The 21444-nt window shown below is 39.6% G+C and overlaps 1 protein-coding gene across 21 annotated transcripts in view; it reads right to left on the bottom strand.

Annotated features, from left to right (window-relative positions):
* Positions 1 to 21444, bottom strand: part of LOC149311644 (CUGBP Elav-like family member 2) — a 628876-nt gene that overhangs the window by 40966 nt on the left and 566466 nt on the right. For 13 of the 21 annotated variants that reach the window (XM_089527529.1, XM_089527527.1, XM_089527528.1 and 10 more), the window contains 3 exons: positions 16357 to 16515; positions 11241 to 11324; positions 11065 to 11128 (listed from right to left, as the gene is read on the bottom strand). In XM_089527529.1, the coding sequence (XP_089383655.1) occupies positions 11065 to 11128; positions 11241 to 11324; positions 16357 to 16515 (307 nt within the window). The remainder of the gene's footprint in view (positions 1 to 11064; positions 11129 to 11240; positions 11325 to 16356; positions 16516 to 21444) is intronic. The other 8 variants (XM_089527534.1, XM_089527542.1, XM_089527544.1 and 5 more) reach the window with 1 other exon arrangement.

The following is a 21444-nucleotide window of genomic DNA, read 5'->3' as shown; positions in this document are numbered from 1 at the left end:
TCCAAAACTGTCCACTTGGGTGGCTGAGATAATGATCTAATCGACACTGCAGAAATAATGCAGTTCAACATCACTTTGACAGCCATGGCTCCAGCCAATGGAATTCTGGGATTTGCAGTTTGTTGTGATACACAGTTCTCTGACGGAGTAGGATAAATATCTCACAAACCCCATATTTCCATTGCACTAAGACATGGCAGTCAAAGTGATGACAAACTGCATTATTTCTGCAGTGCAGCTAAAACCAGTGATACCTTTGTTTTTTGATGGATCAGTGTACCCAAACTTGGTTTCACGCACAAATTATAAAACATATTATATAAAATTACCTTCAGACTATGTGTATAAAGTGTATACAAAACATAAAATGAATTTTGTGTTTAGACTTGGATCCCATCTCCAAGATTATGTATATTATTATGTATTACATATACATTATAATATTATATACAGATATTGCACAATGTGAAAAAATAATCCAAAACCCAGAACACCTCTGATGCCAAGCATTTCAGATAAGGGAGACTCAACTGGTATCATCATGGAATATAACAAATCACAGTGTAGTTATGGCAAGAGGGCAAATGAGGACATTGTTCCACCAAAATAAGAATTCTGTCCCCACAGTGAAATTTTTCTTCAGTCCCCAAATTTCTACCATTGCAGTAATGTAAAACTTCTATTATCAGTAAAATGTCTATTATCCCCTCTGTTGTAAACCGCTTGGATTCCCAGTGATTGGGCGGTATATAAATAAATCTTATTATTATTATTATTATTTAAAAATATAGTTTAGATATCTAAAGAAAAGGGATAGGCAAACTTGCCTACAAAATTTGAACAAAGAAAATGTGAGAGTTCTATGTCTTACTCTCTGCAAAATTAGAAATTTGGGGAGTGAAATAATTTTGGGTGGGCAGAATTCTTGTTTCAAAGGGCCATGTCTTCATTTTGTTTCATAGCTACACACCTGTCATATCCCCTAAAGTTTCTTCTCACTTGCTGCCTTATGCTGAAACATTTGCCAGCCTAGTTTAACAGTCTCAGTCAAAGCTGTTTTGTGGCATCTTTCTGAGTTTTGAACAGAGATGGACCGTCTATTTACAGTCCATATGAATTTCACATATGGAAGCATTGTTCATGTGCTTGCGCTCTCTCTCTCTCTCTCTCTCTCTCTCTCTCTCTCTCTCTCACACACACACACACACACACACACTGCTTTTGTTATGTATCAAATCAGAATCAGCTCCATCAGCTTATGATAGATGAGTACAGCACTGACTGTGATGAACAATACTTGATGGTATAAATCTTTTGGGGAAAAGACTTATTATAAAGATCCCAGAGACAAATTTTGAAATGTCTTGGGCACTGGGGGGAGCCAAAGGCTTTCAATAATGTTTTGGCTAGAGCTCTTAAGCTACTTAAGAGGAGAGAATTTTAACAGAAACCTGCAGGAAAATTAGACGATGAAGATCTCACAGTGCAGTTTAAATAACTGAGAAATAATGAACTTTCAACGTACACTGGGGCAAGAACAGAGACAACACAAAAGGCTCTTGGAAGTTTTGATGTGTGATGCGAGGGTGCAGACAGGGAAAACAACTGGGAGTTGTGCAAATGAGACTTGGCTCCAGTCCAACATGAAACTTGAGCCAACACGATTAAAGCCTTTATTTTAATGGGATAGTTTTCAAATGATAAGTTGCTGCATTTGTTTGTTGATGATTCATGCCATTTTGCATGTGGTTTAAAACACATTTAGAAACCACCTTGTGAGAGCAATGTGCCCTGAAAGGCAGGTTAGAAATGACAGTACAGTCGAGTCCTCCTTGTCCACAGAGTCTTTATCCATGGGTTCAACTATCAACAACTTGAATTTAAAAAAAGAAAATAAAAAAAGCAAACCTTGATTTTGCAATTTTATATAAGGGACACCATTTTACTATGCCATTGTACAGCATGCCTTTGGTATATCCTGGAGTTTGGCTCCAGGAACCTCCATGGATAACAAAATCAGTGGGTGCTCAAGTGTCATTTGATACAATGGCATAGTAAAATGGTGTCCCATATATAAAATGGCAAAATCAAGGTTTGATTTTAGAAAAATATATTTTTTAAATATATTCAAGCTGTGGATGGTTGGATCCATGGATAAAAATAAGTGGATACAGAGAGCCAATTGTGTTTAATGGGACATGAGCATCCATACCTCCAGTGGTGGCATCCCAACCATCTTCCCAGGTAGGCTTGCTTAGCACATTGGAACCTGTAGAGGTTGTTGGAACACACCCCCTGTCATCCTTAACTATTAGCCATGTTGGCTGGGGTTGATGGCAGGATTGAACTCCATCAACAACTGGAGGATCACAGATTCCTCAGTCCTGACCTGCTCTGGTATCATTTCATAAATGATAGTTGGAAGGAGCTTCATAGGACATTGAATCCAAGCCCCTGCTCAATCCAATGCAGCAAAGGTAAAGGTATAGTCCCTTGACATGAATGTCTAGTTGTAACTGACTGTAAGGGGTGGTGCTCAACTCCATTACTAAGCTGAAGAGCCAGCACTGTACAAGGACTACTCCAATGGTCATGGGGCCAGCATGACTGCACCAAATGCTGTTACCTTCCTACCAAAGTGGTACCTATTTATCTACTTGCATTTACATGCTTTTGAACTGCTAGGTTGGCAGAAGCTGGGACTACTGACAGGAGCTCACCCCAATGCAGCACTTGAGCCTTGGACTGCCAACTTTCTCATCTCCCAATCGTCAGAATTACAGTCTTAACCGCTAAGCCACTGCATCCCTGAATCCAATGCAGGAGCAAAAACATTGCCAGCAGTAGCTCTCCAGCCTCTTTGGCTTTCTATGTATTGTAAGTGTTAAATGTTTCTTACATAATATTTTTTTAAAAGAAGCCCTCAATCTGCCAGAGGGACTGACAGAAATTTCCAAAAAGAAATAAAGCAAGAACTCTTATTTCCATTACAAGACCTACAGTAGGTCACCTACAGTTTAATGCTGCCACCTGCCCTACGTCATATTGTTTCATTAAAATTTCAGCTAGGATAATATTTGGGAATCCTGATTCTAGAGAGAGAGAAAAAACATGGTCTTGGTATCTGACTGAAAATTTAGAGCTGATTAAAGAGGGGGATTAAAAGGGCCATTTTATAATTTCTAAGACACTGTAATTCCTCCCAGATCCTTGCAATTGATAACACTGTACTTTTGCAGGCTTCACCTGCTGTCTGTCACCATTTCTGAATCTCACATTTTTTCACATTACACAAGGTTGTTATTGTTGTTATTGCTGTTTCTCTCTCTTCTACATCCCACACAAGACCCAGACAGAAAATAATTTGATCATCTTCCTTTGAAACTGTTGAACATTCTGCAAATGCAATGCTCTCTGAAGAAATGCAAATCACTTAAACTCTAAAGCACAGCCTGATAGACAGAGTGGCATTAAAAAAGAAGAAGAAGAAAGAAACTCGCAAAAAAAAAAAATTGCTCTGCCGGGAATGAGCTGCTGGAAACGAAATAACTCTTAATCTTTATGATGGAGAAAAACGTTGTGAATAAAAGTGGAATTTGACTCTGTAATCTGTATATACCAGTCAGCTATCAAACTTGGCTAATATTCTGGACAGCAAGAATCCCAACTTTGATTTCTCTGCTTGGCAGATTAAAAATACAATTAAATTATGTTCATAACAGATGCACAATATGCCTGTTTGAAATGTAAGAATTTTTTTAAAAAAAGCATATTTATAAGGAGAGAGGCCATGAAAATTTAATTTAATGTTCACCTTAGGTAATTTCATGTCTTATTGTTCAGAGCAATTACCATAAATCTACATATCAATAAGCAAGAACAGATGTCAGTTGTTACATCCGCTTGCCAATCAGGCCTGTTAAAAACCAGCAGATGGATGGTTGCAGAACCCTCTCGTAAGGCCTATTAGCACATTCACGGGAAACCCATGTAGTACTACTGCACAGTCACACGTGTGGGCCTGTTAAAACAGACGCAGATTGGAGATCTGAGATTTCCATTTCACAGCATGATGTGTAAAGCCTTTGGGGCAAACCTTCCCACAATAAACATGTTTGCCCTGTTTGAAGCCATCAATCATCCGTCCCCAATGAGGACTCTAACAAGGGAGTGACCAGTTACTGGCTGCCAAATTTCTCCAGAAATTTTCACTAAAAGCATTTTTGAAATGCAAACTGCAGGGACAGAAGGAAAGAGATTAGTTTCTATGTATATTGTTCCTTATTTTCAGAATTTGGAAAAAGAAGAGCCAAACACAGAGGCAAGTCAACCCATAGGTAATTCCCACTGATTCAACTGATTTAGTCTAGTGAGGACTAACAACAGGATTTAGTTCCATATTTCTAAACTGTCCTTCATTCACATTGATCTAGGAGTGCATAAAACATAAGATCCCTTTAGATTCCCCCCCCCTTAATAACGCTTGATATTTATATTAAATTTTAGAAAGCCATCAGATACTTTATTTTAAGAACACCAGCAATAACCATGTAATTTGGTTAGAGCTATTATTATTTTGGCCTACATCTGACAATGCAGAAACAATGCGGTTTGACACTGCTTTAACTGCCATGGTTCAATGCTATGAAATTCTGGGATCTGCAGTTTGTTGTGACACCAGAGATCTCCAACAGAGGCTACATATCTCACAAAATTTTAAATCCCAGAATTCCATAGCATTGAGCCAGGGCAATCAAAACGGTGTCCAACTGCATTATTTCTGCAATGAAGACACAGCCTTGTTATGACAGATTTGGAACTGAGGATAAGAGAGTGACTTGCCTAGGGCTGCCCAGTGGATTCATGGCCAAGGCAACCTTTGCATACCATCAACAATTCATAGATGAAGGCCAGGATACCATATGGCCAAGCAACATCAGAGAGTGATCAAGATGGCAAAAGTTATTAATAAAGAAGAACACACAAACTAGGATAGGCTGCAGTAGTTTGCTTTTGTCTGAACCTACTGGGAAGGACAAGATTGTTTTTAAAAATTCAGGAATGACATTTCTTTCATTTTACCCAGCTCTATCATTTTCTCTGCCCTTCATCCATTCTTTCTCCTTGTTCTGGGGGGGGGGGGAATGCAGAAAACTGAAAATTGTTAAAAACCAGCAGGGAGACTGGACAATATCACACTACACTGTTATTGCTACTATTCCACTTTAACTGCCATGGCTGCCTCCTGAGATTTGTAGTTTAGAGAGGGCATTTAGAATTCTCAAAGAGCTCTTAGGCTTCACTAAACTGCGAAGCCTAGAATTCCACAGGAATAACAGCACTATAACAATGTTGTGTGATATTGTCCATTATAAGAGAAGAATTTGGGTAACTGAGAGTCTTCTACAAGTTAGCCAAGGTATTTTCATTTAAGTAGGCTTTAAGCAGCTATCCCCCTGCTTTGACTCAATGGAGTGTACTCAGAACTTCATTTACAGTAATTTCAGTAATCTGAAAACAAAGGGTGGACTGGAAGAAGGAGACAGAAACTGGGACAATTTAAAAATAGCTGAAAAAGTAGAATAAAAGATGATCAAGACTGTCCCTCCCAAATTGGGACAGTTAGAACAGATGATACAAGATGAAATCTGAACTATGGAATTCCTGGCTCATGCATCCATTGTTTTGCCCCTGTACATAAAACAAACAAACAAACAAACAAACAAAGACCAGTCTTTAAATGAATATGATCTGATAGGCTTTACTCATAAGAAAGTGCCCAGGCCTTTAGATTGGCCTCTGAGGTCTTGCTTGGAGACCCAACAGACTTAACAGGCATTAGCGAAAAGGCCTTTCCAATCATGGCCTTATCTCTTTGGTGTCCTCTCTCAAAAGGAATAAGATCAGCCCAATCTTTGTTGCTTTTAAAACAGAACTTTAAAACATATTTGATTCAGTTAGTTTTGGTTACTGGGTTGTTTCATTTGTATTTTTAAAATGTTTAATAGATTCATTTTACCTTCTCTAAGCCATCTTGGAAGTGCTTTGCCTTAGAAGGCAACATAGACGTGCTCTAAAAAACAAATGAGTGGAATCCCAACCCAAATTGATTTTTGTTGTTAATTGCTGTCGGGTCAGCTTTGAATTATGGTTACCTGGTGTAGTGCTTTGAGCACTGGACTATGACTCTGGAGACCAAGGTTCAGTTCCCCGTTTGGCCATGGAAATCCACTGGGTAACCTTGGCTGAGTCACACACTTTCACACCCTGAAAGCCCCATAACAGGTTTGCCTTAGGGTTACCATCAGCAAAAAATAACTTGAAGGCACACAACAACAAGAACAACATCAACAACATAAATGAATGAAAATTCTCCAAGGGCTCCGGACATCAACTGCTCTGCTCATGTCCTGCAAACTTGGCTTCCTTGACTGAGTCAACCTATCTGTAATATTGTCTCCCTCTTTTCCTACTGCCTCCCACTTCGCTAAGTAAATTGATTACTTCTAATGATTTCTAACCTTATTTAGAAAACAAAAACGCCACGCAAAAACAAAATCATATCTAAATGTTTTTTAATGGAAAAAAAAAACTTGATCCCATAATATAGCATGGTGCTGAATATTATGGATATAGTTCTTCACTAAGTTTCTTCCCCAGTAGACCAAGGACTAATTTCAGCAATGTTTCCCTACAGCAAAAATTGTGATCTACTGGCATTGAGGACAATGGCAATCTGAATTCATCTCCAATCACTGGAACCTAAATGAGGAAACATAGTAGAAGTAATGCAGTTTGACACCACTATAACTGCCATAGCTCCCTCCTACAGAATCCTGGGGTCTGTAGTTTTGTGAAGGACCAGAACTCTTTGGCCAAGAAGGCTAAACACAGTACAGTACCTTGTAAAACTACAAATTCCAGAATTCCATAGGATGGAGCTACAGCACTTAAAGTGGTGATACGCTGCATTATTTCTATAGTTTAAATGTCCTCTTACTTTAAAGAGACCACACAAAGCTTACTTGTGGAGATGGCAGTAGGGTAAGGAAGGGATGGGGAGGACAGTCCCAGACTGACCCATCAACACATTACAGTTCTGACAACTTAACACAGGTACATTCATTTGTATAAGAAGAGGCTTTCCACAGTCTTTCCCTCTGGTGTCTCCATTCCTCCCTTCATCTTTCAGGGATAACCAAAGCAAAATATTATCAGCATCTGTTAAATCTTGAAGCCGATTCCAAAAAATGCCAACTGTGAAAATGTTGTTTATCATATTAAGATATATTTTTGATGAGGGGAGGGTTTTTTTTCCTGGTAGATTATGAGCATAACATAATAGAAACTGCAACTGCTTGCCAACGAATCTGAGTCAGAGAAAATAACTCAGAGATATTGTCATCTGTGGGCCAATTTATATTGTCAGACAGCAGCTTCTGCATTAGTCTCCGGTGCCAGTGCAATAATAGCATATTGTAAGGATGAAGCACATAATGCCTATGGGGAGTAGCTCATCTCTTTTTCATAGGCGTACTTCAAGATCCATTCAAAAGCTAAGCATTAATAAAAAGAAGAAGGAGGAAACACAAAGGCAACGTATGGATAGCTTAAACCCTTTTGTGTTGCAAGGCTGGAGGAAAGCACCACTAATTTGCTGATTTAGTGAGAGTGTAATTAAAAATAAACTAACATGCCAATTTGATGACAACAGTGTGTGTGTGTGTGTGTGTGTGTGTGTGTGTGAGTGATAGAGAGAGAGGGGTGGCGCTTTTAGGAGAAATTTTAAAAATCAAGCATGGGAGTAGGAATAGGTGGTTAAACAGTTGTACACCATGGGCTGGCATAATGTGCATTGGTGCATAAATTTGCTGCCTTCTCTCACAGTGTGTTAAGTTAGAGGGTCAGCATAGTAGGTTGCCAAGCAGGAATGGCCTTTTATTAATCATCACACATCAGTTACTACTGGTACAACTTTAATTATCGAGGAGTTGTCCAACTCATTGCCTTTCAAAGCCACTCCCTCCTGCACTGCAACACTTTGTCTTTGCTGCTTTTCAAACTCCTTTTTCTGCATCTTCCCCTGTTCCCATGTCCCCTGCCAGAATTGGAAGAAATGATTATAGACCTTAAAGTAAAAATAAAAGCCCGCTTTGTAAGATTACTGGCTAAGTTACTCTAAAGTCAAAAAGGCAGTTGGTGACCTTCCAGTGATTCTGAAAGGAAACTCATGCCCCCGTATCAAAAAGCAGATCTTGTAATCATAGGTGTTTTTAAGAACATCATGACATTTTTATAGGTAATACTTATTAGTGGAAAATACTCCAGGGCTGCTATTAATTTGATTGCACTGTACACACAGGCATTTCTCGCTGGAGATTAGAAATGGCATTTCACAACTGGTTGGCTGCTACATATATATTAATGAGGTTATGAAATAGCAAGAAGGATAGAAGAGCTCTCTGGCCAATAGTTAACAATGGTTAACATGGACAAGTAGCTAAGAAACTATTTTACACCCTCCTCTTTTAAGGTACATGCACAACAAATGCTGAGATACGGATACCTTTGCTTTTGGTGGCTTAGCATACACAAACTATGTTTTGTGCACAAAAAGTACTGAAAATACTGTATAAAATTACATTCAGACTATGTTTATAAGGTGTATATAAAACATAAATGATTTTTGTGTTTAGACTTGGGTCCTGTTTCCAACATAGCTCATTATGTACGTCTATTATAAAGCTTGGATTTAGACAAGTGAGATTATCACACTCAAACGAGACAAGGTCAGGATAGCTCTCCCGTCCTTATCCCATCTATGTTGGGATTGCACAAAAGCCTTTCATATCGTTCACGTTGATCCTGTCATTATCCTGTCACTGACATTGCACTGCATTAATTATGAAATGTTGGGGTAATGCCACTTCAATGACAGCAGTGGCAGCACTGATGAAAGAGAGGTGGTACCCACCGGGCACATAAGTTGCATTATATCTTACAAGGGTGCTTTGAGGGCATCTAGGAGATTCCCACAGTTGGTGGCCACAGGAGTAGGACAGAAGAAAGTCCTTACATTGGTCACAGAGGTGGAGAAAAGGGAAAGCCCTCACTCTTGTGAGTGAGATTTGTGGAGGTGTTCACACTAGGTGGCTGTGGAGGCTTAGGCAGAGCCTCACATCTGTGGAAAAGTGGTAGGTTAAGTGGTAACCCCCCACAGGCTGCCAAAAGGACCTATAAACAAGACCACGAGTGACTGGAATAGGGATGTAAATCCTCCGTTATTTCACTCTTGCATGCCAGGATGGCTACGTAATGTAGTTCAATAGAGTTCAATGGTGTAGAAAATGAATATTTCTCTACTGATTTTTGTGCATATTTGAAAATCCAAAAGAGCCCCAGGATGATTTACTATGGAGAAATTCTTCTTGATCTGGCTTACTTGAGGAACAACACTGCTTGGACTTGTCAGGAGGAGGAGGAACAGGGCAGCTGCACTCACAATAGACAGACCTAAGCAGCAAATCCACCTATTACCTGCCAAGTGGTTTGAGTGCTAGACTAGAATTCTGGGAGACTGACTAGGTTTGGATCCTGGTTGGCTACTGCATGACTTTGGGCAAGTAACATTCTCTCAGCCTCACCATAAACTGGAGTCTTACAAGGTGTCTTAGACATCAAAGCTTATCGCATCCTAGCAAATGCTTGGAACTCGCTGTTTGATATCAATTTCTAAAAAGTCCTCTTACTGTGAAACCTCTGATAGGTCTTTGCCACCACTTTCTTCCAAGCCAATATTCTCCCATGTCACTTGGCTCTTATGTCCATTCATCATCAAAATCTCTCTAGCACACTGTCATTAAAAGACACTCACTGCCCAGCAATTCTAACAGAAGAGAAAGAAACTGGGTTTCATAGAGAAACAGCTGAACAAAGAGTCTACAGTTTATGGCACCCGCCAAACGACAGATTTCAGAGCCATTAGGAAAGCCAGAAAGAAGAGAATGAAAGATATTACAATGCCAAGGAGGGATAAAGAGATGGTCCAGAAAAGGGAACTTCTTGGTAAGGAGGACCATTTGAGAAGAATTATGCCATAATTCACTTTGTGGAAAGGAAGTGCAAACAATGTACATCATAATTAGAAATCTACACATACTTCTCACTCATCCTGGCAAATTTCATTAATCTTATCAGGATTCGGGAGAGGGGTCAGTTTGGCAGGAATTCAGTTCTAAGCTCTGGTAGCCAATCCTCTTTTGAAGCAGTGCAGCTTCAAAAAGATTTGTAATACATTTATTTAGTTGATTATTTATTTGTTTTATATCTCATGTTCCTCCCAAAGTTGAGAGTCAACACAGCACCATGGTCTGCTGTTTGAAGAAAGGAAGGAAGTAAAAATATCCCACAGAGCATTCCCAAGCCTTTAGCCCTGCCTAAAGGCACTCTTTTCCCCCCAGCCAATACCTTTAAGAGATCTGTCATTATAAGAGTCAGGAGGATATTGAGAGACTGGTGGAGATCCCCATTACAAAGCTATGAGACTTCTCCCACTGAAATCTTATGAGAAGATGTTATGAAGGCTGTCAACTGATATGGCTTTAAAAGAGTTGATGGCTGAAGACATGTCTCCCAGTGTTTATTAGTCATGATGCCTCAGTAGAAACCACAAATTCAAAAATACTAATTGGGAATGCAATAACAATAGTAGAAAAAACTTTTGCCCTTCAGCTTTATTTGAAAACTTCCTGTAAGTATCTGGTTAATTTTGGCCACTGTATAAAGGAGGAAGATGGTTTGCATGATCTTCAACCACATCCAGCAGGATTCTCCTTATCCTCTTAGTAATGAATGCTAAAATACAACAGCTGAATGCAGAATATAGTCCAACAGAATGTTTAAAAACCTGGTTCAGTGCAGTACCTAGGTGGTTATGCTTCTTTTACACATCCTCAGAAATTAAGCCACATGCTTGAATTAAATGGCTTGATGTCTTTCAGAGCCCTAGGAATACTGAGCAGAAGTGGTAGAAACTGACTGTAACCAAAGAATCTTACAACTCACCAGCCATTTGTTGAATGCCGCTGAAGGCACCCAAATTACTGGAGGAGGTTGCTTGCTGCAGAAGCTGCAAATTAACAACAATAACAACATTAATGAGGTTAATAACGCAACAAGTTAAGATTAAAGCAAAATTATCTGAATCAAATTAAATTTGGGATACTTATAGTTTCCTTTACATTTATACAGTCTCTTGCTTCTGCCTGGTGTTGGAATGAAGGTCCCCAGAGTCGATGCTGTAAATCCATATTAATGTCTAATCTCTATTAAGAAACACACAGACACTGGGGAAACTCAATAACATTGCTGCTTTAAAACAATTAATCAATTTACTCTTTTTAACAGCCAGGTGTTAAATCTATTTCAGCCCAACGTAGCATGACTAATCATTGCCCTCTGCAGTCTAGCAGTTACCATAACTCATCTCTGTCAATCACAGCCTAGTTTCCCACCTTCTCACTTAAAACAGCCCCCCTCCCTTTGCCCTCACTCGCATTGTGTGTTCAGATGCGCACAATACTCTGCATTATCAGTGTGTCTTTGGGCAATGTTGAGTCAAAATGCATGAGGGACCCTGATGCTAAATCATGTCTGGAATTTCTTTACCCAAAGCACTTCTGTTTCTACTCATTGCTGTATTCATCCAGGCACAACAAAGGACCCATATAGCAAGGCTGAGCTCACACATGCCTGTTCATTATTTGAGGATTTACAACACCAAGTGGTGATTCGATCTGCATGTGGGAATGTCATAGATCATTCCCATCAGTATTAAAACACATTACTTTTCAATAGAGGCAGTTCATATATTCATTTGCCAGTTACCCAAACAGGGATATAATTCTTGGCTATTTTTAAGGAGTAATTTTAGCCACTTTCTTCTCACTGCAAGACAGTCTTTGAAAATGGCATAGTTTTTGAAGTGTATTTGCTGTTGGGGACTTATGCTGCACAAAATTTGAATGGGTTGTTTTGTACAAAACCCAGCAATTTTTTCCCCTGTGCAGACAATAATATTCATGCACAGAAATATTTTCTGCACAGAAAAATGCTGTTTTCTTTGCCAGGCAACCATGTACAATTTTTGCTTAGAAGAAGACTCAAAACTGAGAAGTTTCTCCTGAGTCGTCTCATCATGGTTTCTTCACTAAACAGATTTTTCAGCCATTTCCCAAACATTTTTGAATTTTCTTCCCATCCCTATCATCTACTCTGCAGCCAACAAATGATGTTTAGGCATGTCTAAATCAGACTTCAGTCATACAAATGTATACATACACAGCCAGACATCCATAACATAGGTTTCCCACCCTGCATCCAATCCTGCTTGGTTGTGTTTTACTTATAGTGAGCAGTATACTGCCACTGTAATATTCCTCAGAAATATAGCTCACTGCATCATGTGAGAGAGATACCGCGTGAGGCGGGTGAAGCAATATCTTTTTATTGGGCCAAAGTTTTGCAACAGCTGTAGTCAAAGGGCACACATTTTTTCATCTTGAAGCTATCTTCTAAATCAATGGTAAGCTAATTTCCCCTACAAAGATACTGCCAAACTCTTTTGCTTCCTCTTTCTTGACATGATAAGAGAATATCTACCACAATCTGAACATGAGGGAAAGTGAAGTAGTCCTAATTCCAGGCAGCATTATGCATAGTCCATGCATGCACTTAAAAATATTAAATAAAAAATAAGGCTGGCATTCTGTATTGCAAAGATATAGCCATGTTAATCTGTAGAATCAGTATGCAGAGAGATCTCGTAGCACCTTTGAGACTAACTGAAAGAAAGAAGTTGGCAGCATGAGCTTTCATAAACTTAAGTCTAATTCTTCAGATGCATTTAAGTAGACTTCCAAAAGCACCTGAGGAAGTAGACCTAAATATATGAAAGCTTATGCTGCCAAATTCTTTCTTACAGTTAGTCTCAAAGGTGCTACAAGATCTCTCTACATACTGATTCTGTATTGCAGTTATGGATTATAGCATAGTTGCAGACCTGCAATTACCTCGATTTCACTAACACTACTTATCATGATCATGACATTATTGCCATGATCATAAATGCTCTCCCAAAGCAGTTTTACCAGGCAGCAGCCACACTGAGGTCTGCTCACCTAGTTATTGGGATGCAGAAGCGTGACATTTCCAAGTCTCTCCCACTGGCAAGTGAGGTTGGGATGATAGAAGCAGGACTCATTCACACCATCTTGTCACAGCCTTGCTCACTAGTGGGAGGGGACTGGAAACATCCTGCTCCTGAATCCTTATCACCAGCAGAAGAGACCTCCATTTCTCAGTGTGGCTGCTGCTTGTTTGGGGGGGGGGGGGTCAGGCCAGGAGACCTAACTTAGTTCACATTGCCCCTAAGTGGGTTGGTGGTGTGCAATAAGGGGTTCTAGTCCTTAACACTGTGAGCATAAAATTGTCAGGGGAATGTTTAGTAAAATCTGAGGTGGTGCTTATGACGGTAGTGGCAGTGACAAGGAGTGGTTGAGCAAAACCTCCAGTGGGAGGATATGGGTGAGGGCATGCCAGGATTCTGTGCAACTCTTTGCCCTTCCTGACAGCTCAACCTGCACATTTTAAAGGGCACAAGACAAGGATAATTAAGGTACACCCTCTTACAGTCTATACTATAGGACAGCCTTCACCACAGAAGTGCCCTTTACATGGTTAGGATTACAACATCCATCACATCAACACTGCTGGTATCAGCTGATGGGAGATGGAACCTAAAACTCTGAAGGGCATCAGGTTGGGTAAGGCTGATGTAGTGCAAAGGGTAGGGCATTCCTGCCCCAAATATATATTGTCCTAACTCTGCAGCACAGCAGCTGTTCCAGTATGGTTCTACAGTGTGTAACAAAGCCAGCCCCGAGCTTTACAATTCTGGCTGTTCTTTTTATGAGTGTTGAAATGTACTCATAAGGATGATTCTGATGTAACTGATTTGTAAACCATGGTTTGAAACTTTTTACTGAAAGTTTCGGTTTTCAGTTTCATGTAGGACAAAGCTGGGTAGTATATTTATAGAGAAGAGAGTAAAAATATTGCTTGTCAGAGGCAGGCAAAGAAGCTACTTCCTGGGCTTTTACAGCTTTAGCAAAATGGCTGGAAATGTGAACATGTTTATCTTTTGACATCTACTTCACCTGTTGCATTTTTTGAAGAGTGTAAAATATTTTATATGTTTATCTAACCATGTTACCTTAGCTTGACAAGTATTCTATATCAGATTAGATAAGTATAGTTAAGAATGGGCCTCTTTCTCTTCATGCAGCTAACGCTCAATTAGTAAGTTAGGGTGGAAGAGTTACGATTGTTGCAATATGTACAATCACGAGTGCAGAAGAGTTACCTGGATTTATTCCTCTGTAACTTCCAGATGCATGATCACTACTTAGTTATGGCTGTGACACTATTGCCATGAATGTAAACCCCCTGCCAGTACTTCACTGGGCATCAATTGCATGGGAAAGGAGGAAGTCCATTCTGTTGGTGATCAGAACATTGGTGAGTGGCTTTTCCATCAGATATGGGCAGATCAGGCCAGGAGAGGTTACTTAACTGTTGATATATATTTTTAACAGGGACGCATGTGCAAAGCTGACTAAGATAAATTCAATTGGTAGTTCCAGTTAGAATACACCCACAGAACCAGCGGAACTTTGTAAATCAATACATATGTAAGTCCTATTGATTCAGTGGGCCTGTTCTTATCAGGATGAACAAGTGGATTTCCCCCTAAACTATCATCTTTTGCAAAACTCTGATGCCAAAGTGAGCCCTCATTTCCAAATGTATCAGCCATTGATCACTAAATCAATTGTTAAATAAAGTGAGAAAGTTGAGTATACCCACTAACAGGTATTTTTTTTAAAAAAAGAAATATGTTTTTGATACATTTCTTTTCAAAAACCCAAAGTAACTTTTGAGAATCTACTGGGAGTTTTGGAGACTTGCTTCCATTTCTGCACTGCAAAGTGGACCATGCAGGGTGAAGCAAACATAGTTTATAGAACCTCCGAGTGATAGCCAAATATAAAGCTGGGATGAAAGAGAGCAATATTTCCAAACTAAATGAAGAAAACAAGGGGAATGTGTGAAATGTGCAGGCTTGCAAACAGAAATGCTCTGAAATACAAAAAATGTTCTAAAACTGGAAGTTTAATTACGAACATCACAGAGAAATACTTCACATACTATCTTGCATGTGTTTACTTGGGAATAAATCCCAATAAATCCCAGTAAAACATTTCAATGGAGCTTATTCTTAGGTGAATGGGTATATAGGATTGCAGCCTCACATACTTTTCACTTTCTTTGAAAGGTGGATGTCACACTTTCAGGAATAAGCTTTGGGGGATTTAAAAAAAGCTTATACGATTTGAAGAAAAGAAACATATATAAAACACTATTTCAAAAAATCACAATGCAGTGAATCTATGAGAAATTTGACATTGGAATAGGTAGCAGGGTGGGTTACCCAAACATTGACGCATACAAACTTGAAGAGCATGGAAAAGTTACTTTTTTGAGTTCCAACTCCAAAATCCTGCATTCCAAACAAGTAACTTTCTGCAGTGCTGCATTTGGTGCACTTGCAGCTACTTAACCGCAAAAAATGACCAGTCACTCAGAAGTTAATTGAAGGAAAGACATATGACCTTGGGATTTAGAAATTCAGTGTAAATCAATGGCCTGTTACAGACAGCCAAAATAAAGCTGCTTCGAGTCACAGTGGAGGTATGGCGTTTCAATGATGCATGCGTCCTAAGAGTCCAGAAGTCGCACCAAAGCCACGCTCCAGCCCTAAGGACTGGAGCGTGGCTTTGGTGTGGTTTCTGGACTCTTAGGACGTATGCATCATTGAAACACCATACCTCCACTGTGACTCGAAGCAGCTTTATTTTGGCTGTCTGTAACAGGCCAATGATTCCCAAACTTTGGTCCTCCAGGTGCTTTGGACTTCAACTCCCAGAAACCCCAGCCAGCTTGGCCAACAATCAAGAATTCTGGGAGCTGACATCTAAAACATCTGGAGGACCAAATTTTGGGAAGCACTGGTGTACATTTTTAAGGAAACGAGTGCGGCTAGTTTACTTGCATTTCACTTTAACCCTTGCCTTTGCATCTGCCTGTTACTAAGAAGCACCTTTAACTCACTGTGATAATTTGCATGACATCTTAATGCAAGATACATTCCCTGATAAATTTACAACATATTCCTTTAAGATAAGTATAATACATTTCCTTTGAAAGTGCTTGTAATCAAATTTGATGAATACTTACAGCCAGGTACTGTGGTGTCAGTCCTCCAAGACCTGTCAAATTCCCCCAGGTGGCAGTGTTGAGCTGTTGCATTTGTTGTGCCAACTGCTGTTGTAAACGTCGCTGTTCCTTATCCTTTTGGGTATCAGCAAACTTCACGACTATTGGTGAAGAACAACCCTGCGATTGGATAGATTGTCGGGGGAAAAATCATTCTAGCACACATTTACATGAGTCTTTTCCATCCCTGAGGATTCCCCACCAACACAACCTGTATATACATATATATTTTCAGGTGACCATGTGACTCATGTAAAGGTGTGCAAGAGTTAGGGTGTCTGTTGAAAAGATCCCTCACCATTCGTAATTACTTCACCCTACCCTCAAAACAAATATCCAACACTATACTGAAGATGACAAGATAAAAATTGCTTAAAAATTATCATTAGCCTTTTCATTATTTTTTTTCTCCTGCGCAAGAAGGAAGGAAGGAAGGAAAGAAAAGAAGGAAAAAGAAAAGAAGCAGAATTGTAATTTTTTACATTCATACCTAAAAACCAAATGCATTTTTAAACTAACCAGAATTGCCTACAATCTGAACCCCAAATGGAGGACTCTCAATAGCAATAGATACTGGAAATTAGCCTGGATCAAAACTTATGTCAGTATACCTCTCCTGGCCCAATTCTGCTGTGACATGAGAGAAACATAATTCACCTATGCCCACTAAATGGGCTTGCTTCTCAGCATTCAGCTGAAGCCCAGAAAACTAAGCTGAGGCAATAATGTTACAATTGTAAGTAGAAATTGTGAATACGGATTGCCTCTGTAAATTCCTTTTTCACGATCGCTGCTCAGTCATGATTATGACACCATTGCCACTCTTACTGGAGCATAACTCCCACTGAACTTTTATGTTGAGGATTGAGTAACAGATTGGTTACTCTTTTGTGTGCAACAACACAGTAACTAAACTACAAAACAACAACTACAGTGAACTTGACTATGCAACATCTTCTCTGAAGAGATCCACATTTGAACACTGATTAGAGTTTTAACAGTAAAAATATTATGAGACAGATTGTGATAACAATCCATTTTGTATGAATGTTGGTTTTCAATAACAATGATTAGAAACTGATAATGTGGGGTCACATTGAGTTCTGCACTATTACATCCACTTCTTTAAATGGATCTAGAGTCGACTCTGCAATAGCATTGTGCCTTCCAGTCTTTGGCTTTTTAATTTGCTTCATTTTGGGGGGTAATTTTTGGGGTAATCAAGCTTTGTGTGCGTTGATATATAGACAGATGTAGTGGAGGGAGTATCTATAGAGATTCATCATAGCATCATCATTATTTGCCCCAAGAATTTGAAACACTGATGTAAAAACAAGAACAACAACACACTTCTTATGCTCGGTTTAGACTAAGGTGTTCTTGCATCCCTGGTTTAAAGCACAGAAAAGGTAATGTGGCAAGTCTGGATTCTGTTTCATGTAGGAGGAGAAGCACAGCTGTTTACTGCATGCTTCTAACATACACGTGAACGAATATATATATATATATATATATATATATATATATATATATACACACATACAGTATATATACAGAAATAAATTTCAAGGACAAGAAACAACAGATCCAGTCTCACAGCCTTGCAGATCTGAGCTCAACATGGCAACCGTTCTTGTATTTATGAATGCTTAACTGGCAGTAAATTGTATAAAACAATATTGCAGCATTTTATGAATCTATAATTCTCTTCCCCCTCCCATCTGCTTTATATTTCACCAGGGCAGCAATTTCAAGAGAATGAACATCGCAAAGATTGAAATCATACATATGAAAGTGGCTTCATATCAGAAAAGGTCTGTTATTGTCATAACTAATTTGTTCTACAATAACAATAATAAAAATGATATATATGAGAGGTTAAAATGTGATGGCGAGCACAGGTCTCTAAAACGTGTGAGTAGAAAGCATATGAGTGTAAATAGCAATCTAAGAAGCCATTAATTTTAGGAGACACTTATTCTTCTGAACATTTTCTCTCTCATCATTTTGGATTTTGTGCTCACACTGAAAAAAAAATACATCTGACTGGTAAATGCTGTAGAAGTGAAAATAATGAAATCAGGGACAGAAAGTAACATCACTGTTTCAACTGAAGCCTGATTGCATAATATATAATCTTCCATTTGAAAAGAAATTTTCTTTGCATTAAACATGAAATCAGAGTACCCAAGGGCATTATAGTTTCTGGTTGAGTGTCCAGATTTAATATTAGCTGTTGAAAGTCAACTCTTTACCATAATAGCATTGACATTAATAACCATGGAAAAGGAAACATGAGAGTATATTGACCTAAACCAATATACTCTTTCTTTGCTCTCCCTATCCCAATTCACTATCTTAAGATGAGCAGGCATTTTCCTATTCCTTAATTCTATGTTTTTTCAGCAGCCTCTTTGTTATTAATTCTTTTTCTGTGTCAAATCCATCCTTTGTGCTTTTCGTTTCAGTAGCACACCAAAGCCACTTCTGAGGTTCCTTTCTGGAGACAATGGTATACTCTCAGGACTCAAAACCATGTCTGAAGATAGGTAAGAAAGCAACAGAAGAATTATATCAGAATGGGAGCATCCTTTGGGGGAAAGAAGTTCAGACACAGATGCAATTCATAAGAATACAATATATTGTTTAAGAGGCAACCCCATATTCACAAGTTATGTTTTGGCCAGGCTCCCCCAGGCTTGATAGAAACCTTGGGGCTCACCACCCTTTTCAGTACAATGAGAAGCCTTTTCGTCTATTCCTGCTTTTTAAGTCTCTAATGCCTATTGGAACAATGCAAGAGCACATTTTTGTGGTATTTTCCTGCGACATCATGGATGTTTTAAATGTAAATTAAATTGTGGCCAAAAGTTCCCAAACAACATTTCCCTGTTCCAAGCTCTAATGTGGGCAACTGTGTGGCCAATAGCCCCCAAATACCCTACAACCTACACTCCCTCCCAGTGTGCCAACATACCTCTGTTTCTTGCCTTTCTTTCTCAAAAATGGCAACTGGAAGTGATGCCATGTCACTTCTTGTTGCCATTTTGAAAGGGAAGTGGAGGAAAAACAGAGATGTTTGACTAATTAATGTCTAATTAACAATTTGTAAGATGCTCTGGGAGCCTTTTGGCTAAAGAACGGGATATAAAATATTCTTAATAAATAATAAATAAATATTTAAGGTGGTGTGGTGGTTTGGAGGGTTGGGAAGTGTTTTTTTTTATTTGCATTTTTGTGCAGATTGGGAACAATTTTCAAGTGAAAATGTGAAAAATGCAAGAGGTTCAAGACTCTTGGGGCCAGCAGCCCTCAGGGGGCCCTCAGGGTCTAGAAAAGTGGGGTTCAAAAGCAGCATAAAGCTATGGGCTGCACTTTCCTCATTCTACCGTAAAAAGTGCATAAAAAGTGTAAGTGGAGGCTTGGAAAAGTGATGCAGGGGTGAGCAAGAACAATGTGCATTAGTAATATTTTGCCTACTGATGTGCAGTACCTGGCTATGGGTTGCATGCATTTGCTGAGGACATGAATCGGATGCCATCCTGTTAGTGACCAGTGTATATCTAATTTTCCTTATGCTTGTGTATGTCCTTTTTTCAGCTCTGCAAAGGTTCATATTCCCTTCCTTCCTCTACAGTACTGAAAGCCTCTGAATCCCCCTACATAACTATTCCCTGCTTTGTGGGAATCAGAAGGATCTCAGACGTGTGTCCCCTTAGCTAGATGTGAAATGATGGCATCAGCGCAGATATCTCTAAGTTGGGGTGATGGGGATATATAGTTCATTTTAGGTATCTGACAGGATTTGGCTCAGTGAATGAATACAGCTGAGCCAACTTTATATGTCAAAGTGAGTAGCACCAAACTAGGAAGTGTGACTGAAGTCCAAAACACACTGCAGAAATAATCCAGTTTGATACCGCTTTAACTACCCTGGCTCAGTGCTAGGGAAACCTGGGAATTGCAGTTTATTGTGGCATCAGAGCTCTCTGACAGAGAAGGCTAAATATCTCACAAAATTACAGTTTCCAGAATTCCCTAGCATTGAGCCAGAACAGTTAAAGCAATCTCAAAGTGGATTATTTCTGCAGTGTGTTTTGGACCTGAATCATACTTGTTTCATGCTTCTAAGATCAAGCAAAAAGGAAAAGAATCATACATTGTCCCCTTTTCAAACATTACGCTAGAAGCATAAGAACGTGAAAACATGTCTCATTTGTAACAGATAGCCTCCTTCAAATCCCCTAAAGTCTGACACATAGAAGATGGGAAAAACTATGCTGCTCTAGACAGCAGGGCTCTGTATAATGGGCTGAAGTTACAAGAGGGTAGATTTCAGTTCAAGAACATTAACCGATGATGATATTCTTAAATCAATGATAATAGCAATTGGACAATGGAACCAATTACCTAGAGCAGTTGGATGCGCTGTTGGGGATACTCTGGCGGATTATAGACCACCGCTTTGAGGCGGTCTCCCGCCGCTGTTTGCTCCGTGCGGGAGCCGCAGCAGCCACACCACGCGGCTCCCGCACGGAGCAAATAAGGAGCTCCAAAATGGAGCTCCTTCTTGCGGTGCCTCTGTGATGTCGCGAGGCGCCGCTGGCGCATTCGCGATGTCATAGGCGCTGTGACACGTCTGGACGCTATGCGTCCGATACGTAAACATGGCGGCCCCCATGTGGAAGGGGCGCCGCCATGTTGTACATATGGAATACTACTAGGGTTAGGGGGGTGCGGAAGCACCGCCCCTTCCTAACCCTAATACGTATTCCATACGTATTTTTTGGCGGTCTGTAACCCGCCCAAGATCTGGATATCCTCCATGTCCATAGAGTTGGGTGAGATGAATCTACTATTCCATGACACTTTGATAATTCCAGTTTTTATGTTTCCTCATCAAATATGTAATTATCTTTGAATCAAGGAGTTGCTTCACTTTAATTCTGAAGCACTCTTTGATCTGGTGTGTGTGTGTTTCTAGGGCCCAAACAGACAGGCCACAATAAAGCTGCTTTGGGCCACTTTGCAGGTATACTGTTTAAATGA

The sequence above is a fragment of the Sceloporus occidentalis genome, unplaced genomic scaffold (assembly GCF_023333645.1).
Source record: "Sceloporus occidentalis isolate IW3139 unplaced genomic scaffold, rSceOcc1.0.p SCAF_5, whole genome shotgun sequence".
In the NCBI taxonomy this organism is placed as follows: Eukaryota; Metazoa; Chordata; class Lepidosauria; order Squamata; family Phrynosomatidae; genus Sceloporus; species Sceloporus occidentalis.
Note: the sequence above shows the minus strand (reverse complement) of the source record. Positions and strands in the feature narration are given on the sequence as shown.